A 19,022-nucleotide genomic window follows, 5' to 3' on the forward strand; every position below is an offset into this window, starting at 1 on the left:
GGTAAAGACCCGGCACGGATGAGAGCTGGGATCAGAGGGGGGAGGGGGGAGGCTGGGGGTGTCAGTGGAGAGGGGAGGGTTGGGGTGAGAGAAGGATGGAGCCTCTGAGGGCCCAGGAGCTGACGATGGGATCTGAGGAAGACGGGGCTGCGGAGTGGTGGTGGGGGAAGGGGAGACGGGTGCCCATAGCTACACCTTTAGTTTGGAGGAAATGGGAGGAGCAAAAGGAGAAATTATTAAGAGTAAGGACTAATTCCGCTAGACGGAGCAGAGTGGTGGTAGAGGGGAACTGATTAGGTCTGGAATCCAAAAAGAAGCATAGAGCTTTGAGACCTTCCTGATGGGGGATGGAAGTATATAAGGACTGGACTATTGTCTCAGCTTGCTCCTGCCCCACCGAACTCGTTTCTGCATACCTCGACACTGTTTTATCACCCCTTGTTCAATCCCTTCCGACCTATGTTCGTGACACTTCTCACGCTCTTAAACTTTTCGATGATTTTAAGTTCCCTGGCCCCCACCGCTTTATTTTCACCATGGATGTCCAGTCCTTATATACTTCCATTCCCCATCAGGAAGGTCTCAAAGCTCTACGCTTCTTTTTGGATTCCAGACCTAATCAGTTCCCCTCCACCACCACTCTGCTCTGTCTGGCAGAATTAGTCCTTACTCTTAATAATTTCTCCTTTTGCTCCTCCCATTTCCTCCAAACTAAAGGTGTAGCTATGGGCACCCGTATGGGTCCTAGCTATGCCTGCCTTTTTGTTGGGTTTGTGGAACAATCTATGTTCCGTGCCTATTCTGGTATCTGTCCCCCACTTTTCCTTCGCTACATCGACGACTGCATTGGCGCTGCTTCCTGCACGCATGCAGAACTCGTTGACTTTATTAACTTTGCCTCCAACTTTCACCCTGCCCTCAAGTTTACCTGGTCCATTTCTGACACCTCCCTCCCCTTTCTAGATCTTTCTGTCTCTGTCTCTGGAGACAGCTTATCCACTGATGTCTACTATAAGCCTGCTGACTCTCACAGCTATCTGGACTATTCCTCTTCTCACCCTGTCTCTTGCAAAAACGCCATCCCCTTCTCGCGATTCCTCCGTCTCCGCCGCATCTGCTGTCAGGATGAGGCTTTTCATTCTAGGACGAGGGAGATGTCTTCATTTTTTAAAGAAAGGGGCTTCCCTTCCTCCACTATCAACTCTGCTCTTAAACGCATCTCCCCCATTTCACGTACATCTGCTCTCACTCCATCCTCCCACCACCCCACTAGGAATAGGGTTCCCCTGGTCCTCACCTACCACCCCACCAGCCTCCGGGTCCAACATATTATTCTCCGTAACTTCCACCACCTCCAACGGGATCCCACCACTAAGCACATCTTTCCCTCCCCCCCTCTCTCTGCATTCCGCAGGGATCGCTCCCTACACAACTCCCTTGTCCATTCGTCCCCCCCATCCCTCCCCACTGATCTCCCTCCTGGCACTTATCCGTGCAAGCGGAACAAATGCTACACATGCCCTTACACTTCCTCCCTTACCACCATTCAGGGCCCCAAACAGTCCTTCCAGGTGAAGCATCACTTCACCTGTGAGTCGACTGGGGTGATGTACTGCGTCCGGTGCTCCCGATGTGGCCTTTTATATATTGGTGAGACCCGACGCAGACTGGGAGACCGCTTTGCTGAACATCTACGCTCTGTCCGCCAGAGAAAGCAGGATCTCCCAGTGGCCACACATTTTAATTCCACATCCCATTCCCATTCTGACATGTCTATCCACGGCCTCCTCTACTGTAAAGATGAAGCCACACTCAGGTTGGAGGAACAACACCTTATATTCCGTCTGGGTAGCCTCCAACCTGATGGCATGAACATTGACTTCTCTAACTTCTGCTAGGCCCCACCTCCCCCTCGTACCCCATCTGTTACTCATTTTTATGCACACATTCTTTCTCTCACTCTCCTTTTTCTCCCTCTGTCCCTCTGAATATACCTCTTGCCCATCCTCTGGGTCACCCCCCCCCACCCCGTCTTTCTTCCTGGACCTCCTGTCCCATAATCCTCTCGTATCCCCTTTTGCCTATCACCTGTCCAGCTCTCGGCTCTATCCCTCCCCCTCCTGTCTTCTCCTATCATTTTGCATCTCCCCCTCCCCCTCCCCCTTTCAAATCCCTTACTCACTCTTCCTTCAGTTAGTCCTGACGAAGGGTCTCGGCCTGAAACGTCGACTGCGCCTCTTCCTATAGATGCTGCTTGGCCTGCTGCGTTCACCAGCAACTTTGATAACATATGGGTGTCACTTTCATGTCCACAGAATCTCCTGTCTGCTCCTTAACTACGAAAACCATGGACACTACTGCACTCCTCTTTCCCCCATCCCTTCTGAGCCACCCAGCAAGACTCAGTGTCAGTGACCCAGTCCAAAGGCCATAAGGGTACTCTGCAATGGCTGCCTATTTCTGACAGTCACCCAGCTGCTCAGGGGTGACTACCTCCCTGTAACTGGATGCACTTTGTTCAGATGTTGCTATAAAGGAGACAGATCTCTCAGAGCTCCTGCATCACACATAAAGAACATACCTCTGGCCGTGGATGCATTCACAATGCACTATGTAGTAAAACAAAGGAAAAAAATATTTACTTGAAACTTATTAGAGCCTCCACCTATTCTTACCAAGCCTTTTCAGCCAAAGCCTCCCACTCTTACCCTGAACCCACTCACACAATGGCTGCTCTGCTTACACCTCACTTCTTTTTATTGGCACTTGCCTAGTCACTAATAACCCAAGCTATCTCCCACTCTGCAGAGAAGTCTAGGGAGGTCCCACTCACTTCTTAAAACTAGCAAACTCCACAAGGAACTCCAACCCTTGCTGCGATCTCCCACTCCACAGGCCACAAAATGATGATGATTTATAAACTATCGTCTCAATTTATTACGTAGATGGCAGTGAGTGCATGGCTGCCGGCAACGGAGGTGAAGGCAGATGCAATAGGGTCTTTTAAGAGACTCCTGGATAGGTACATGGAGCTTAGGAAAATAGAGGGCTATGGACAACCCTAGGTAATTTCTAAGGTAAGGATATGTTCGGCAAAGCTTTGTCGGTCGAAGTGCCTGTATTGTGCTGCAGGTTTTCTGTGTTTCTAATTCACTTTACACCAAAAGGTACATAGGTTAAATTATGCTATGATGATTTCCCACTCCCAACCTCAATTCCAAAGGCAGCCTGGCATTTATGAATAAGCAATATTTTCACTTTACAAGACTGTCGATACCTTTAATCTTGCATCAATGATTTTTGTCAGCGTAAGACAGTCTCCATGGAATCCAGTGCATCCAATCACAGTTTGGTCTGTCCTAATCATAAATTATTAAAAAGGGTCAGCAAAGGTTATACCATACTAATGCAATTAAATAATCAAAGTACTTAATCAAGAGAGATTAGATCACTGTAGGAGCGCACTTTGCATTATGTTTACCACCTTAATAGACATTCATTAGATTACAGGCAGTCTACAGTTAATAGTGACATAAAGGAAAGGAGAAATTGCTCAGTGAGGAACCTTTGCACACAAAGATAACTGCAGAGGTCCAAGGAGAGAAGCAGGTAATTTAAAATGTTGTGACGCAGCTCGGACTACGAAGCTAAGATCTAGTCTTTACTTTGAACAGCATAATGACAAGAACAGAACACACAAAATGCTGGAGGAACTCAGCAGGTCAAGTAGCATCCTTGGAGAAGTATAAACAGTTAAGGTTTTGGACTAGGACCCTTCATCAAATATCGTGTCCAAGATATCCTGAAGTGGGAGGGTGAGGAGCCAGAGGTCGTGGTACATATAGGTACCAATGACATAGGTAGGAAAAGGGATGAGGTCCTGAAAGGAGAATATAGGGAGCTAGGAAGGGAGTTGAGAAAAAGGACCGCAAAGGTAGTAATCTCGGGATTACTGCCTGTGCCACGCGACAGTGAGAGTAGGAATGCGATGAGGTGGAGGATAAATGCGTGGCTGAGGGATTGGAACAGGGGGCAGGGATTCAAGTTTTTGGATCATTGGGACCTCTTTTGGCGCAGGCGTGACCTGTACAAAAAGGACGGGTTACACTTGAATCCTAGGGGGACCAATATCCTGGCAGGGAGATTAGCCAGGGCTACTGAGCTGACTTTAAACTAGAATGGTTGGGGGGTGGGAATCAAATTAAAGAGGCTAGGCGTGAGGAGGTTAGTTCACAACAGGGGGCTGGGAACCAGTGCAGAGAGACAGAGGGGTGTAAAGTGAGGGTAGAAGCAAAAAGTAGTAAGGAGAAAAGTAAAAGTGGCAGGCCGAAAAATCCAGGGCAAGCATTAAAAAGGGCCACTTTTCAACATAATTGTATAAGGGCTAAGAGAATTGTAAAAGAGCGCCTGAAGGCTTTGTGTGTCAATGCAAGGAGCATTCGTAATAAGGTGGATGAATTGAAAGTGCAGATTGTTATTAATGATTATGATATAGTTGGGATCACAGAGACATGGCTCCAGGGTGACCAAGGATGGGAGCTCCAACGTTCAGGGATATTCAATATTCAGGAGGGATAGACATGAAGGAAGGGGAGGTGGGGTGGCGTTGCTGGTTAAAGAAGAGATTAACGCAATAGAAAGGAAGGACATAAGCCGGGAAGATGTGGAATCGATATGGGTAGAGCTACGTAACACTAAGGGGCAGAAGACGCTGGTGGGAGTTGTGTACAGGCCACCTAGCTGTAGTAGTGAGGTCGGAGATGGTATTAAACAGGAAATTAGAAATGTGTGCAATAAAGGAACAGCAGTTATAATGGGTGACTTCAATCTACATGTAGATTGGGTGAACCAAATTGGTAAAGGTGCTGAGGAAGAGGATTTCTTGGAATGTATGAGGGATGGTTTTTTGAACCAACATGTCGAGGAACCAACTAGAGAGCAGGCTATTCTGGACTGGGTTTTGAGCAATGAGGAAGGGTTAATTAGCAATCTTGTCGTGAGAGGCCCCTTGGGTAAGAGTAACCATAATATGGTGGAATTGTTTCTATGTTTCTATCAAGTCTGATGAAAGGATCTCGGCCTGAAATGTCGACTTGTTTATTCACCCCTCTCCATAGATGCTGCCTGATGCCTCACCTGCTGAGTTCCTCCAGCATTTTGAGTGTGTACATCTGGATTTCCAGCATCTGCAGAATCATTTGTGTTTATAATGGCCCAGAGCGGAGTCCCTGAAAGAAATCTTAATCTAGTGCAAAAGGTCAAAGCAAAATACCCAACATCATACCCAAGACCCCCAATGGAATATGAAGATGGCCGAACCTGCAACACTGGGTTATTTACTGCCTTTCACCAGCCAAGTTATTTATTCTGGAATTAGGGTATATAGCAAATATTAACGTCAGCAACCAATCTTTAGACCTGAAAGTGGGTTGTAGATTAAATTTAAAATGCAACCCTGGGCAATAGTTTCCTGGAACTGACGGCATGTTAATTGCAAATCAGACAATACTGATTAACATCCATTTTGGGTGTCTGGAGTGTGGCCTCTGCCCCTAAAAGGGTCTCAATATGATGCCGACTGCTAGTTTTTGTTGAATAAAACACTTCTATACCCACTAGCTTCATTGTCTCTCCGGCACATTACAACAGCTTTCATTTAACAGTTAATGCATAAGCTACATGATAATACAACTGTTGAAAATTAACCCATTTACAATTTCAAAAATACTCCAAGGCCATTGAAAAAGAAAGTCAAAATAACATTCATCGCGAAATATTAGTTGACATGCACATTTTTAGACTTACAATTTGTAGCACTTGGATGAGTCTCGGCTGTGAATGGAATAACCCTCACTCAGTCGTGTATCTGAAGCAACAATGGAAAAGTCTTCCCCAGCTAAGGCCAGCACAGTTCTTTAATGATGAAACAAGAGTGGATGGAAGAAAATGTCAAAATTAACATTCCAAACAGAAAGAAAAGAAACAATTATTGATGTTCATTACTTCTTTAAAGTCAATGCTTTTTTCCACATCCCCACACTGCAAACAGTACCTGCAGCATTCATTTGCTTCAATGAATAACTAGCACCTTACATTAATTCAGAGTACCACAGACTGCCCTGTGAAAAACTAAACAATGTGTAACCAGTTATAAAAGTAGTAGTCAGCAACACACAAAGAACCAAACAATATTTAGCTATTTACATGCATATACCAGGTTCTACATGAAGGCCAACAATAATGGTCCTCCTTTTTGGATGAAAGATAGGGACTAAAAATAGAAAAAAACTTGCATCTTTTCCTGCTGATTAGACCCAGCACAGTATCATTGCTACTATTGGTTTCAAGAAGAGTTTAGTGATATAGAGATCATGCAAACGGGAAGGCAAGTTATTTTAGTTATGCTTTTATTTTTGAAGTATTTCTACCCAATTTATTTTTAATTACTTTGCAGTTTTTAAAATATCCTTGTCAAAGTTTTGAAAGCACTGAGGACTCCCCAGCTGTTGTTGAACAAAAACAAGGGAAGTTTGGAGTAAGACATTCCCACTGCATCACTAGATCTCTCATCCCCAGCCCCTCACTTGCCCTCCATTATATGTGCAAGGTGAGATGATGAAAATAGTAAAATCAGAAAAACTCCGCACTGGGAGTCTGCCAGCAATAATCCTGCTCCCACAGTTCAGCCCACTTGAGCGCTGCAGGCCAGAAAATGAGTAGTAATAATTAAACCAGTACTTCCACCCTATGCTTCTCAGTTCAGTTTTCCCTTGCTTTTCAAAGACTTCCTGTTGCTCAAGTCCTATGACATTTTTTTTGGAACTGATATTAAAGGTACAGGAACAAAATGGCAAAAGCTTTACAGCTGCCTAATGGAGGATTTTGATCCTAAACATCAACTGCCCATTTCTCACCAGTGACACCTCCTGACCCACCCAATTCCTCCAACATTTTCTTTTGCTCCAGATTCCAGCACCTGCAGCCTCCTTGGCTTCAGTTATATTATTCAACTGCTACCCACGTATAAGCTCAAGACCTAGAAAGACAAATTGTAGAATTGAGTCCAATAAATCTGATCATTGCATGTGGACTTATTACAGTGCAGAAACAGGTCCTTCATTCCATCTAGTCCATGCCAACCTAGTCTTCTGCCTAGTCCCATCGACCTGAAGCCAGAACTTAGCCATCAATACCCATCTCATCCATGTAACTATTAAAACCCCTCTTGCATGATACAAGTGAACTACACTCAATGGCAACTCATTCCACATTCGTGGACTGTGGGAGGAAGCCCGAGCCCGCGTCCAGAGGAAGCCCATACAGTCACAGGACAAACTCCTTACTGGCAGCGGAGGGAATTGAACCTGTGTCGCCTGTAATGTAAAGAGTCGTGCTAACCAATACATAACCATGCCACCCTAAAACAGTTACTTCCCATACCGGGTCTCACCCTGAGGAGGAAAAAGCCCGCATGTATTTACTCTATGTATACCTCTCATAATTTAGTATATCACTGTAAGATGGGCACATGGGGCTTGTCAGCCATGTTTGGCAGCTCATCTAGAAGGAAAACTCTGATCTCAAACCTCTATTGCCTTGTGGCTATATCCACTCACAGGGAAGGTTTCAGGAGTAAACCCTAAGGGAAAGATCCAAAGCGGGAGTCCCCAAGGTAGTCCTACATTGAATTTGTTGCTGACTGGCAACTCCTGCGATGCTGCTGGTACCAAAATATAATCGGTCCCTGCCATTCTTTAGCGTTTATCAGATGTGTAGAGAAGGGGAGCTTACTACATGGGCAACAGCTTGCTCTCCATATGGTACTGTCCAGATTTGCATACCTAGACAGCTAGGATTCAATTATCCATTGTCAGCTCCGACCAATGGAGGCTCACACACAAGATCCTCCCCTCATTCCCCTATGCTTCAGGAATAAAGTCCTAATTTATTCAACTTTTCTCCGTAACTCACATTCTCAAGTCCCACCAATATACTTGTAACTTTTCTCTGCACTCTTTCTGACTACAAATTACAACTGGAAATAGAAAAGGCTTGTCAGAAGGGCAGTGATATGGTAATTGTGGGGGATTTTAACATGCGAGTAGATTGGAAAAATCAGGTCGGCACTGGATCTCAAGAGAGAGAATTTGTAGAATGTCTGCGAGATGGCTTTTTAGAACAGCTTGTTGTTGAGCCCACTAGGGGATCGGCTGTACTGGATTGGGTATTGTGTAATGAACTGGAGGTGATTGGAGAGATTGAGGTGAAGGAACCCTTAGGAAGCAGTGATCATAACATGATTGAGTTCACTGTGAAATTAGAAAAAGAGAAGCCGAAATCTGATGTGTCAGTGTTTCAGTGGAGTAAAGGAAATTACAGTGGCATGAGAGAGGAACTGGCCAAAATTGACTGGAAAGAGACACTGGCGGGAAAGACGGCAGAGCAGCAGTGGCTGGAGTTTATGCGAAAAATGAGGAATGTGCAAGACAGGTATATTCCAAAGAAGAAATTTTCGAGTGGAAAAAGGATGCAACCGTGGTTGACAAGAGAAATCAAAGCCAAAGTTAAAGCAAAGGAGAGGGCATACAAGGAAGCAAAAATTAGTGGGAAGACAGAGGATTGGGAAGTTTTTAAAACCTTACAAAAGGAAACCAAGAAGGTCATTATGAGAGAAAAGATTAACTATGAAAGGAAGCTAGCAAATAATATCAAAGAGGATACTAAAAGCTTTTTCAAGTATATAAAGAGTAAAAGACAGGTGAGAGTAGATATAGGACCGATAGAAAATGATGCTGGAGAAATTGTAAATGGGAGATGAGGAGATGGCAGACGAACTGAACAAGTATTTTGCATCAGTCTTCACTGAGGAAGACAGCAGGATACCGGACACTCAAGGGTGGCAGGAAAGAGAAGTGTGCGCAGTCACAATTACGACAGAGAAAGTACTCAGGAAGCTGAATAGGCTAAAGGTCGATAAATCTCCTGGACCAGATGGAATGCACCCTCGTGTTCTGAAGGAAGTAGCTGTGGAGATTGCGGAGGCATTAGCGATGATCTTTCAAAAGTCGATAGATTCTGGCATGGCTCCGGAAGACTGGAAGATTGCAAATGTCACTCCGCTATTTAAGAAGGGGGCAAGGAAGCAAAAAGGAAATTATAGACCTGTTAGCTTGACGTAGGTGGTTGGGAAGTTGTTGGAGTCGATTGTCAAGGATGAGGTTACAGAGTACCTGGAGGCATATGACAAGATAGGCAGAACTCAGCATGGATTCCTTAAAGGAAAATCCTGCCTGACAAACCTATTACAATTTTTTGAGGAAATTACAAGTAGGCTAGACAAGGGAGATGCAGTGGATGTTGTATATTTGGATTTTCAGAAGGCCTTTGACAAGGTGCCACACATGAGGCTACTTAACAAGATAAGAGCCCATGGAATTACGGGAAAGTTACATACGTGGATAGAGCGTTGGCTGATTGGCAGGAAACAGAGAGTGGGAATAAAGGGATCCTATTCTGGTTGGCTGCCGGTTACCAGTGGTGTTCCACAGGGGTCTGTGTTGGGGCCGCTTCTTTTTATATTGTACATCAACGATCTGGATTATGGAATAGATGGCTTTGTGGCTAAGTTTGCTGACAATACGAAGATAGGTGGAGGGGCCGGTAGTGCTGAGGAAACGGAGAGTCTGCAGAGAGACTTGGATAGATTGGAAGAATGGGCAGAGAAGTGGCAAATGAAGTACAATGTTGGAAAGTGTATGGTTATGCACTTTGGCAGAAAAAATAAACGGGCAGACTATTATTTAAATGGGGAAAGAATTCAAAGTTCTGAGATGCAACGGGACTTGGGAGTCCTTGTACAGGATTCCCTTAAAGTTAACCTCCAGGTTGAGTCAGTAGTGAAGAAGGCGAATGCAATGTTGGCATTCATTTCTAGAGGAATAGAGTATAGGAGCAGGGATGTGATGTTGAGGCTCTATAAGGCACTGGTGAGACCTCACTTGAAGTACTGTGGGCAGTTTTGGTCTCCTTATTTAAGAAAGGATGTGCTGACGTTGGAGCGGGTACAGAGAAGATTCACGAGAATGATTCCGGGAATGAGAGGGTTAACATATGAGGAACGTTTGTCCGCTCTTGGACTGTATTTCTTGGAGTTTAGAAGAATGAGGGGAGACCTCATAGAAACATTTCGAATGTTAAAAAGCATGGACAGAGTGGATGTGGCAAAGTTGTTTCCCATGATGGGGGAGTCTAGTACGAGAGGGCATGACTTCAGGATTGAAGGGCGCCCTTTCAGAACAGAAATGCGAAGAAATTTTTTTAGTCAGAGGGTGGTGAATCTATGGAATTTGTTGCCACGGGCAGCAGTGGAAGCCAAGTCATTGGGCGTATTTAAGGCAGAGATTGATAGGTATCTGAGTAGCCAGGGCATCAAAGGTTATGGTGAGAAGGCGGGGCAGTGGGACTAAATAGGATAAAATGGATCAGCTCATGATAAAATGGCGGAGCAGACTCGATGGGCCAAATGGCCTACTTCTGCTCCTTTGTCTTATGGTCTTTTAACCTTAATGAAATCTTTCCTGTAAGTAGGTGACCAGAACTGCACACTGTACTTCAAATTCAGCATCTTACACAACTTCAATATAACATCCCGACTCTTGAACTCAATCCCTCAATTTATGAAAGCCAATATGCCAAAAACTAGAGGCTATACAATTTGCAGAAGATCCAAAATGTTCACTCAAAACCCAATTAGAACACCGACCATGACTTTGGTAGAAGACAACATGTTCATGACTAGCTTTATAATAACATGGAACAACAGCAAAATGAAAGAACAAGAAACTTGCTCAGAATAAGGACCCAACTGAACATTCTTCATATAGGCAAATTTCATTACTCAATGTTGATACTAAAATTCTTTCTAAAGTTCTGGCTCGTAGGATTGAAGACATTTTACCTTCTATTATTTCTGATGATCAGACTGGATTTATTAAAAACCGACATTCCCATTTTAATATATGCCGTGTATTAAATGTTATTTAATCTCCTTCTCAGGAGATATCGGAATGTGTGATATCCTTAGATGCTGAGAAGGCCTTCGACCGAGTTGAATGGAATTATTTATTTAAAACCTTAGAAAAATTTAATTTTGCACCAAATTCTATTCAATGGATTAAGTTACTTTATCTATCTCCTTCTGCTCGGGTTCTTAATAATTTTCAAAATTCCAAACCATTTAAACTTCACCGTGGAACTAGACAAGGCTGTCCGTTGAGTCCTTTGCTTTTTGATCTAGCTTTAGAATCCCTTGCCATTGCTTTTCGAGAATCTATGAATCTGTGGTATTTTAAGGAGCTGTATCACCCACAAAATCTCACTTTACACTGATGATATATTGCTTTTCATCTCTAATGCTGAGACCTCGTTACCTTGCGTACTTTCTTTACTCTCCCGTTTTAGCCAGTTTTCAGGATATAAATTGAACCTACGTTAAGAGTGAATTATTTCCTTTAAATAATTTGGTATCAATTAATACTAATCTCCCTTTCAAAATCGTAAGGAATCAATTTACTTACTTGGGGGCAACAGTCACTAAAAATTACAAACACCTGCTAGAAGAAAACTTTCTTACTTTATTGAACCATGTAAAAAGGATATTATTAAACTGGTCACCTCTTTCAATATCGTGGATTGGACGAATTAATTCTATTAAAATGAATATTCTACCTAAATTTATATATCTTTTTCAGGCTTTACCTGTCTTTATTCCCAAATACTTTTTTGACTCTCATGCATCTATTTTATCCTCCAAGAATATGAAAAATAAATGTCCCCATTTACATAAAGTTCATCTTCAAAAATCTAAAAAGTCTGGAGGTTTAGCCTTACTAATTTTAGGTTTTATTACTGGGCAGTTAATATACGATATCTTACGTTTTGGCTATATTATATTAATCGTGTAGACTGTCCATTATGGGTTTCTTTAGAAGCTAACTGTTAATAAATTTTCTATTATTTCTCTTCTTGGATTCTCACTTCCTTTATTTGTAAGTAAACTAACTGATAATTTAATAGTTAAACATACTCTGAGGATCTGGATACAATTTAGGAAAAAATCTGGTTTATTGAGATTTTCCCTTTTAAGTCCCATTTATTCTATTTTTTTTAAACCCTCCATGACTGATTTAATTTTTAAAGAATGGGACAGGATGGGTATCAAATATTTTCGGGATCTGTTTGTTGGAGGAAATCTTTTTTCATTTCAGCAATTGTCAGCTAAATATAGCTTACCCTAAACTCACTTTTTAAGATATCTACAAATCAGAGACTTTCTAAGGTCTCAATTATGCACATTTCCTATAAGCTCAGATAAGAATTTACTATAGACGTAATTTTTAATTTGACACCTTTTCATAATGGTTCAATATCTAATATTTATGGTATGTTACTGGAGTCAAGGAATGTTCCTTTAGGCAACATTAAGAATCTCTGGGAACAAGATTTACCAACATCAGTATCTGAGGAAACTTGGAATGAAATTTTAAAACTGGTTAATACTTCATCGCTATGTGCTCGCCATTCCCTCATAGAATTTAAGGTGGTACACAGAATCCATATGACTAAAGATAAGCTTTCTCGTTTTTATTCGGATATATCTCCCTACTGTGACAGATGTAATAATGGAGAAGCTTCATTAATTCGTATGTTTTGGACTTGTCCGAGTCTTGAAAAATATTGAAAGTGTTTCAAACTTTCTCTTTATTTTTCAAAGTCAAGTTTAAGCCTAATTCTCTGACGACCCTAGTCGGTATTGTTGCAGGACAAGATATCAAGCTGAAGACATCTGATTTACATATTTTGGCCTTTAGCTCTCTTATAGCTAGGAGGGTGCTTTTGCTTAAATGAAAAGATGTTTTTCCTCCTACTCATGCTCAATGGTTATGCGACATTATGTCATGCTTAGATTTCGAGAAGATTCATTGTTCAATTTCTGAATCTCATCAAGACTTTCAAACATTGTGGGGACCTTTTCTGAATTATTTTCAAAAACTTCAATTCGTTGCTTAAATTCAGATGTTAGCTATTATTAATTTTTATTATATGAGAAGGTATTTTACCTTTTTTTCTCCTTAATAAACAGCTTTGGTTTTGGTAGGGGTTAGACTCTCTTTTGTAATAAATTAGTATATTTCAGTATAACTTTTGATTAACTTACATGAATACGGGGTAATGAGATTGTTGTTATGAATAGATATAATGTAATTGGTAGTCTTAAAAAATCTTTTTTGACCTTCTATATATACTTTCTTGTACTCTATATTCTTCTACGTAGAAACTAATAAAAATATTGGAAAGAAAATTGTTTACTCTAAGTACAGTGTAGTGTCTAACGGCCACGTGACTGATGCTAGTTAGAAATTTTTCAGCAAGTGTCCTGCTCCAATTAAGCGTCATAGTGTCCCAAATAAACGAAAGGAATCCCGGCCATTTTCCCGATTTAGTTTTTGTTCTTTCAGAGTTGTCCCAAAATAAACTGCTGCCCCGATTAACAGTAGTTTGGTTGAGGATCGTATGCTGAAACAGAATCAATTCATAAACTTTTTCAGTACATCTAAATAAAAAGTTTACATTCAAACTTACTGGGGGGGAAACAACAGCATATCACCAACTGCGGGAACACTCCTCGATAAACGAGGGCTATCACAGAATGGTTTCAAAGGAGCGAAACGGAAACCGATTACTGCATCCAGGACAAGGGGGCCAAAGCCCAAATTATACAGTCAGCAAGGAGACATCTCAGTTTGTATTTTATTCTGAACTAGTTATCTTTACATCGGGACAACTCTAGACTGTCCAGCTGCGGGGAAAAATACCGGTATCGAATTCAGGATTCTGATCCCCATTATTTCCTCCACTGACCCAACCCGACTCCCACCGCAGCTCCCTTCCGACCCCAAACCGACCACGGGATTCCCCGCTCCCCGCGGCCTACGACTCTAAATTAGCCCATACTCACCCTCCGTTGAAGGTATAGGGCGAGAAGCGGTGCTGTGTTGGCCCCGAGTACTCATACTCCTCCCGACCCCTCATGTAGCCGTATGTTTGCAGCATTTCCCTCTCCAGCCGAACTTTCTATCAGGAATCAGGGAACCGCCACTACCCGGCTGCTGTCTCACTGTCAATATGGCGGCTTCGGTGTCACACCCAACTCCTTCCCCACTACACTGCTGAACTGCGCATGTGCCCAACAGTGCCGCACTCTCTTCAGCACCCCGCGCACTCACCAAGGAAATCGTGTGAGCGCCTGCGGATATGCTCGATCTCAGTTGGAAGGGAAAGTGAGAGTGTTAACTTCTTATACATCTCAGCAAGGCAGTCAGCATCTATGGAGGGGAATAAACAGATGACGTTTCGTGCGTTCTAATGAAGCATTTTGTTACTCAAGATTACCAGCAGCTGGTTCAGCTACGACTCCCACCTTAAGCTGCGGGTTTTATACAGTTCCCTCGCCAAATATGCCCAGTGACTTGAGACCTTATATTACCTAGTATGTACGTATGCCTTTGAGGGGAAGATCCTACAATAGGGTGGTGGTAAAGCCCACTCTCCCCCAAACTATTGAGCACATCACATGAAACATTGCTGTAGAAAAGCAGCATCCATTATCAACGACGAAGGGTCTCGACCCGAAACGTCGACTGTACTTCTTCCTATAGGTGCTGCCTGGCCCGCTGCGTTCCACCAGCATTTTGTGTGTGTTGCTTGAATTTCCAGCATCTGCAGATTTTCTCGTGTATCCATTATCAAAGATCCTCACCACCCAGGCCATGTTCTTTTCTGGCTGCTGCCATCAGGTAGAAGGGACAGGTACCTCAAGACTCACACCACCAGGTTCAAGAACAGTTACTACCCCTCAACAATCAAGCTCTTGAACAAAAGGGAATAACTGCACTCATTCAATTTCTGATTCCCACAACCAATGACTTTAGGGACTCTTTGTCTTGTTTTTTCATGCTCTCATTATTTATTGCTATGTATTTATATTTGTATTTGCAGAGTTTGTTGTTCATTGATCCTGTTTACAGTTACTGTTCTATAGATTTGCTAGGTATAAACGTAGGAGAATAATTGCAGGGTTGTATGTGGTGACATGTATGTACTCTGATAATAAATTTTCCTTTGAACTTTGGATGACCACAACCTGTGTTGATTGGAAGTAACATCTCCATCACGCTGATAATCAACACTGGCACACCACAGAGATGTGTGCTTAGCACACTGCTCTCTTCACTCTACACCCATGACTGTGTGGTTAGGCATAGCTCAAGTGCCATCTATAAATTGCTGATGATACAGCCATTGATGACAGAATTTCAGATGGTATGAAAGGGCGCACAGGAGTGAGTTACGCCAGTTAGTTGAGTGGTATCATAGAAACAACCTTGCACTCAACATCTGCAAGACCAAAGAGCTGATTGTGGACTTCGGGAGCATAAAACAAGAGAACACAAACCAATCCTCACAGAGGGATCAGAAGTGGAGAGAGTGAGCAATTCAAGTTCCTCTGTGTCAATATCTCTGAGGACCTAATCTGGACACAACATATTGATGCAACTATAGGAAAGGCAAGGCAGTAGCTATATTTCATAAACAGTATGAGGAGATTCAGTTTGTCAATTAAAACACTTCTACAAATGTACTGTGGAGAGCATTCTGACTAGCTGCATCGCTGCCTGGTATGGGGTAGGAGCTACTGCACAAGATTGAAATAAGTTGCAGAAACTTATAAGAATAGTCATCTCCACCATGGTACTACCCTCAGTAGTATCCAAGACACCTTCAAGGTGCAGTGCCTTCAGAAGGCAGCATCCATCATTAAGGATCCCCACCACCCAGGATGTGCCCTCTTTGTACTATTACTGTCGAAAAGTAGGTACAGAAGCCTGAAGGCACACACTCAGCGATTCAGAAATAGCTTAAGACAGAGGAGCAGAATTAGGCCATTCAGACCAGCGAGTCTGCTCTGCCATTCCATCAGGGCTGATCGCGGATCCCCCTCAACACTATACACTTGCCTTCTTGCCATAAACTTTGATGCCATGACCAATCAGGAAACTATCAACTTTCACTTTAAATATACCCATAGTCATGGCCTCCAAACCTGTCTGTGGCAGAGCATTCCACAGATTAACTACTCTCTGGCTAAAAAAAATCCTCTTTAACTCTGTTGTAAAGGGCCGCCCCCCCAGTTTTAAGGTTGTGCCCTCTAGTTCTGGACACCCCCACCATAGGAAACATCCTCTCCACGTCCACGTTATCTAGTCCTTTAAACATTTGGTAGGTTTCAGTGAGATTCTCCCGCATTCTTCTAAATTCCAGTGAGTACAGGCCGAAAGCTGCCAAATACTCCTCATATAGAAACATAAAAAACCTACAGCACAATACAACAATGTTGTGCCGAACATGTCCCTACCTTGGAAATTACTAGGGTTACCCATAGCCCTCTATTTTTCTGAGCTCCATGTACCCATCCAAAAGTCTCTTAAAAGACCCTATCGTATCCGCCTCCACCACCGCTGCCGGCAGCCCAGTCCATGCACTCACCACTCTCTGCCTAAAAAACTTATCTCTGACATCTCCTCTGTACCTATTCCCCAGCACCTTAAACCTGTGCCCTCTTGTGGCAGCCATTTCAGCCCTGAGAAAAAGCCTCTGACTATCCACACAATCAATGCCTCTCATCATCTTATACACCTTCATTCCCTATGTTAACCCCTTCATTCCTAGAGTCATCCTTGAGGGTTAGGAAGGAAGTTGAGTAGCAGGACCACAAAGATAGTAATCTCGGGATTATTGCCTGTGCCTCGTGACAGTGCGTATAGGAATAGAATCAGGTGCAGGATAAATGCATGGCTGAGGAATTGGAGCAGGGGGCAGGGATTCAGATTTCTGGATCATTGAGACTTCTTTTTGGGGCAGTTGTGACCTGTACAAAAAGGACGGGTTGCACTTGAATCCCAAGGTGAGGTTTGCCAAGACTATTGGAGAGAGTTTAAACTAGAATTGCTGGGGGCTGGGAACCGAACTGAAGAGACAGAGGAAGAGGTAGTTGGCTAACAAATAGAGAAAGCTTGGAGACAGTGCGAGAGGAAGGATAGGCAGGTGATAGAGAAGGGATGTGCTCAGACCGATGGTTTGAGATGTGTCTATATTAATGCAAGAGGTATTATGAACAAAGCAGATGAGCTTAGAGCATGGATAAGTACTTGGAGTTTTGATGTTGTGGCCACTACAGAGACTTGGATGGCTCAGGGGCAGGAATGGTTACTTCAAGTGCTAGGCTTTAGATATTTCAGAAAGGACAGGGAGGGAGGCAAAAGTGGTGGGGGTGTGGCACTATTGATCAGAGATCGTGTCACGGCTGTAGAAAAGGAGGAAGTCATGGAGGGATCGTCTTCCACGGAGTCCCTGTGGGTGGAAGTTAGGAACAGGAAGGGGTCAATAACTCTACTGGGTGTCTTTTATAGACCACCCAATAGCAACAGGGACACAAGGAGCAGGTAGGGAGACAGATTCTGGAAAGATGTAATAATAACAAGCTTGTTGTCATGGGAGATTTTAATTTCCCAAATATCAATTGTTAGGTGTGTTCAGGAAGGTTTCTTGACACAATATGTAGATAAGCCTACATGAGGAGAGACTGTACTTGATCTGGTATTGGGAAAGGAACCTGGTCAGGTGTCAGGTCTCTCAGTGGAAGAGCATTTGGGAGATAGTGGTCACAATTCTATCTCCTTTACCATAGCATTGGAGAGGGATAGGAACAGACAAGTTAGCATGGACTAGATGGAATGAATGGCCTGTTTCTATGCTGTACTTTTCTATGATTTTAAGTGAGAAGTGATGCACTTTGGCAATTTAAACCAGGGCAGGACATACACAGTGAATGAGAAGGCCACGAGACTTATTATCAAAGAACTTATAAATTATATAACCTTGAGGTTTGCAGAGCCTTGCTGCCAGCCAATGGGGTAACATCTTTTTGAACTTGCTCCTACCTTATCTATCTTTTTGTTTTCCACCAGTTTTTTTGAAATCTTATTATAAATCTCAACATTGCCCTATTATGTCTTTGAGAAAGACTAAAACCTCTGCAAAAGAAAAAGAAGATGATTCTCCAATCACTTTGGAATCAATTGGAGATTTCCTTAAAAAGCAAAGAACAGAACTTTCTGAGGAATTTCAACATCTTAACGTTAAGTTCAACAAACTCTAATCGAACATGATAAGCGAATTAAGGAGAATAAAGAAACTTGGTTGATACTGGAAGCGAACTTAGAGGACATGAGTAAGCTCTGCAAAAAATTATCATTATCTAATGAAAAATTAACAAAGAAGATTACCAACCTGGAAAGCAGAAGAAACAATCTACGTATTCTGGGTCTTGAAAGATCAATTGAAGGTGCCCGCCCCAAGGAGTTCTTTGCAAGCTTTCTGAAGCAGCAATTCCCTGATTTATTGCCGTCTGTGCCTAAGTTGGACCGCGCCCACCGGTCACTGGCCCCGAAACCAAAGTCAGGGGAGTGACCTAGGTTGGTTGTTTTATGTTTTCATGAATTTCATACTAAGGAGCTTTTAATCCGTCATACCCATCGAGTAGGAATGATCGATTACAACAGGAAGATGATTAGATTCGTGGAAAATTATACACCGGAGGTTATGGCTGAACGTGCCAATATAAAGAAGTTATGTCGCTGCTTTATAACAAAAGGTTTAAGCCCTCCCTTTGCTTCCCCACATGTCTTAGAATCGTTCCGAAAAATGGTGTGCAGAAATGGCTGGGATCGGTTGAACATGCACAGAAGTTTTTGAAAGCAGAAGATTAATAGCGTTATATCTCTTACAAGAGCAATTTTTTTAAATGTTGGATAGAATAAGGTTTTAATAAACTTAAGTTTTGACCGTTTATATGTCTTGCTTTTAGATATTTTTATTACTTTACTCTTTTATTGAGGATTTTA

At 42.7% G+C, this 19,022-nt stretch overlaps 1 protein-coding gene across 1 annotated transcript in view; it reads right to left on the reverse strand.

Moving 5' to 3' along the window:
* The window catches only part of psmb1 (proteasome 20S subunit beta 1), a 35,596-nt gene extending 21,386 nt beyond the window's left edge, over window positions 1-14,210 (reverse strand). Inside the window, exons 1-3 of the mRNA XM_063055195.1 lie at window positions 14,018-14,210; window positions 5,806-5,913; window positions 3,278-3,359 (exon numbers count right to left, since the gene is read on the reverse strand). Coding sequence (XP_062911265.1) covers window positions 3,278-3,359; window positions 5,806-5,913; window positions 14,018-14,112 — 285 coding nt within the window. The 5' untranslated portion in view covers window positions 14,113-14,210. The remainder of the gene's footprint in view (window positions 1-3,277; window positions 3,360-5,805; window positions 5,914-14,017) is intronic.
* Window positions 14,211-19,022: the final 4,812 nt, after the last annotated feature.

The sequence above is a fragment of the Mobula hypostoma genome, chromosome 8 (assembly GCF_963921235.1).
Source record: "Mobula hypostoma chromosome 8, sMobHyp1.1, whole genome shotgun sequence".
In the NCBI taxonomy this organism is placed as follows: domain Eukaryota; kingdom Metazoa; phylum Chordata; class Chondrichthyes; order Myliobatiformes; family Myliobatidae; genus Mobula; species Mobula hypostoma.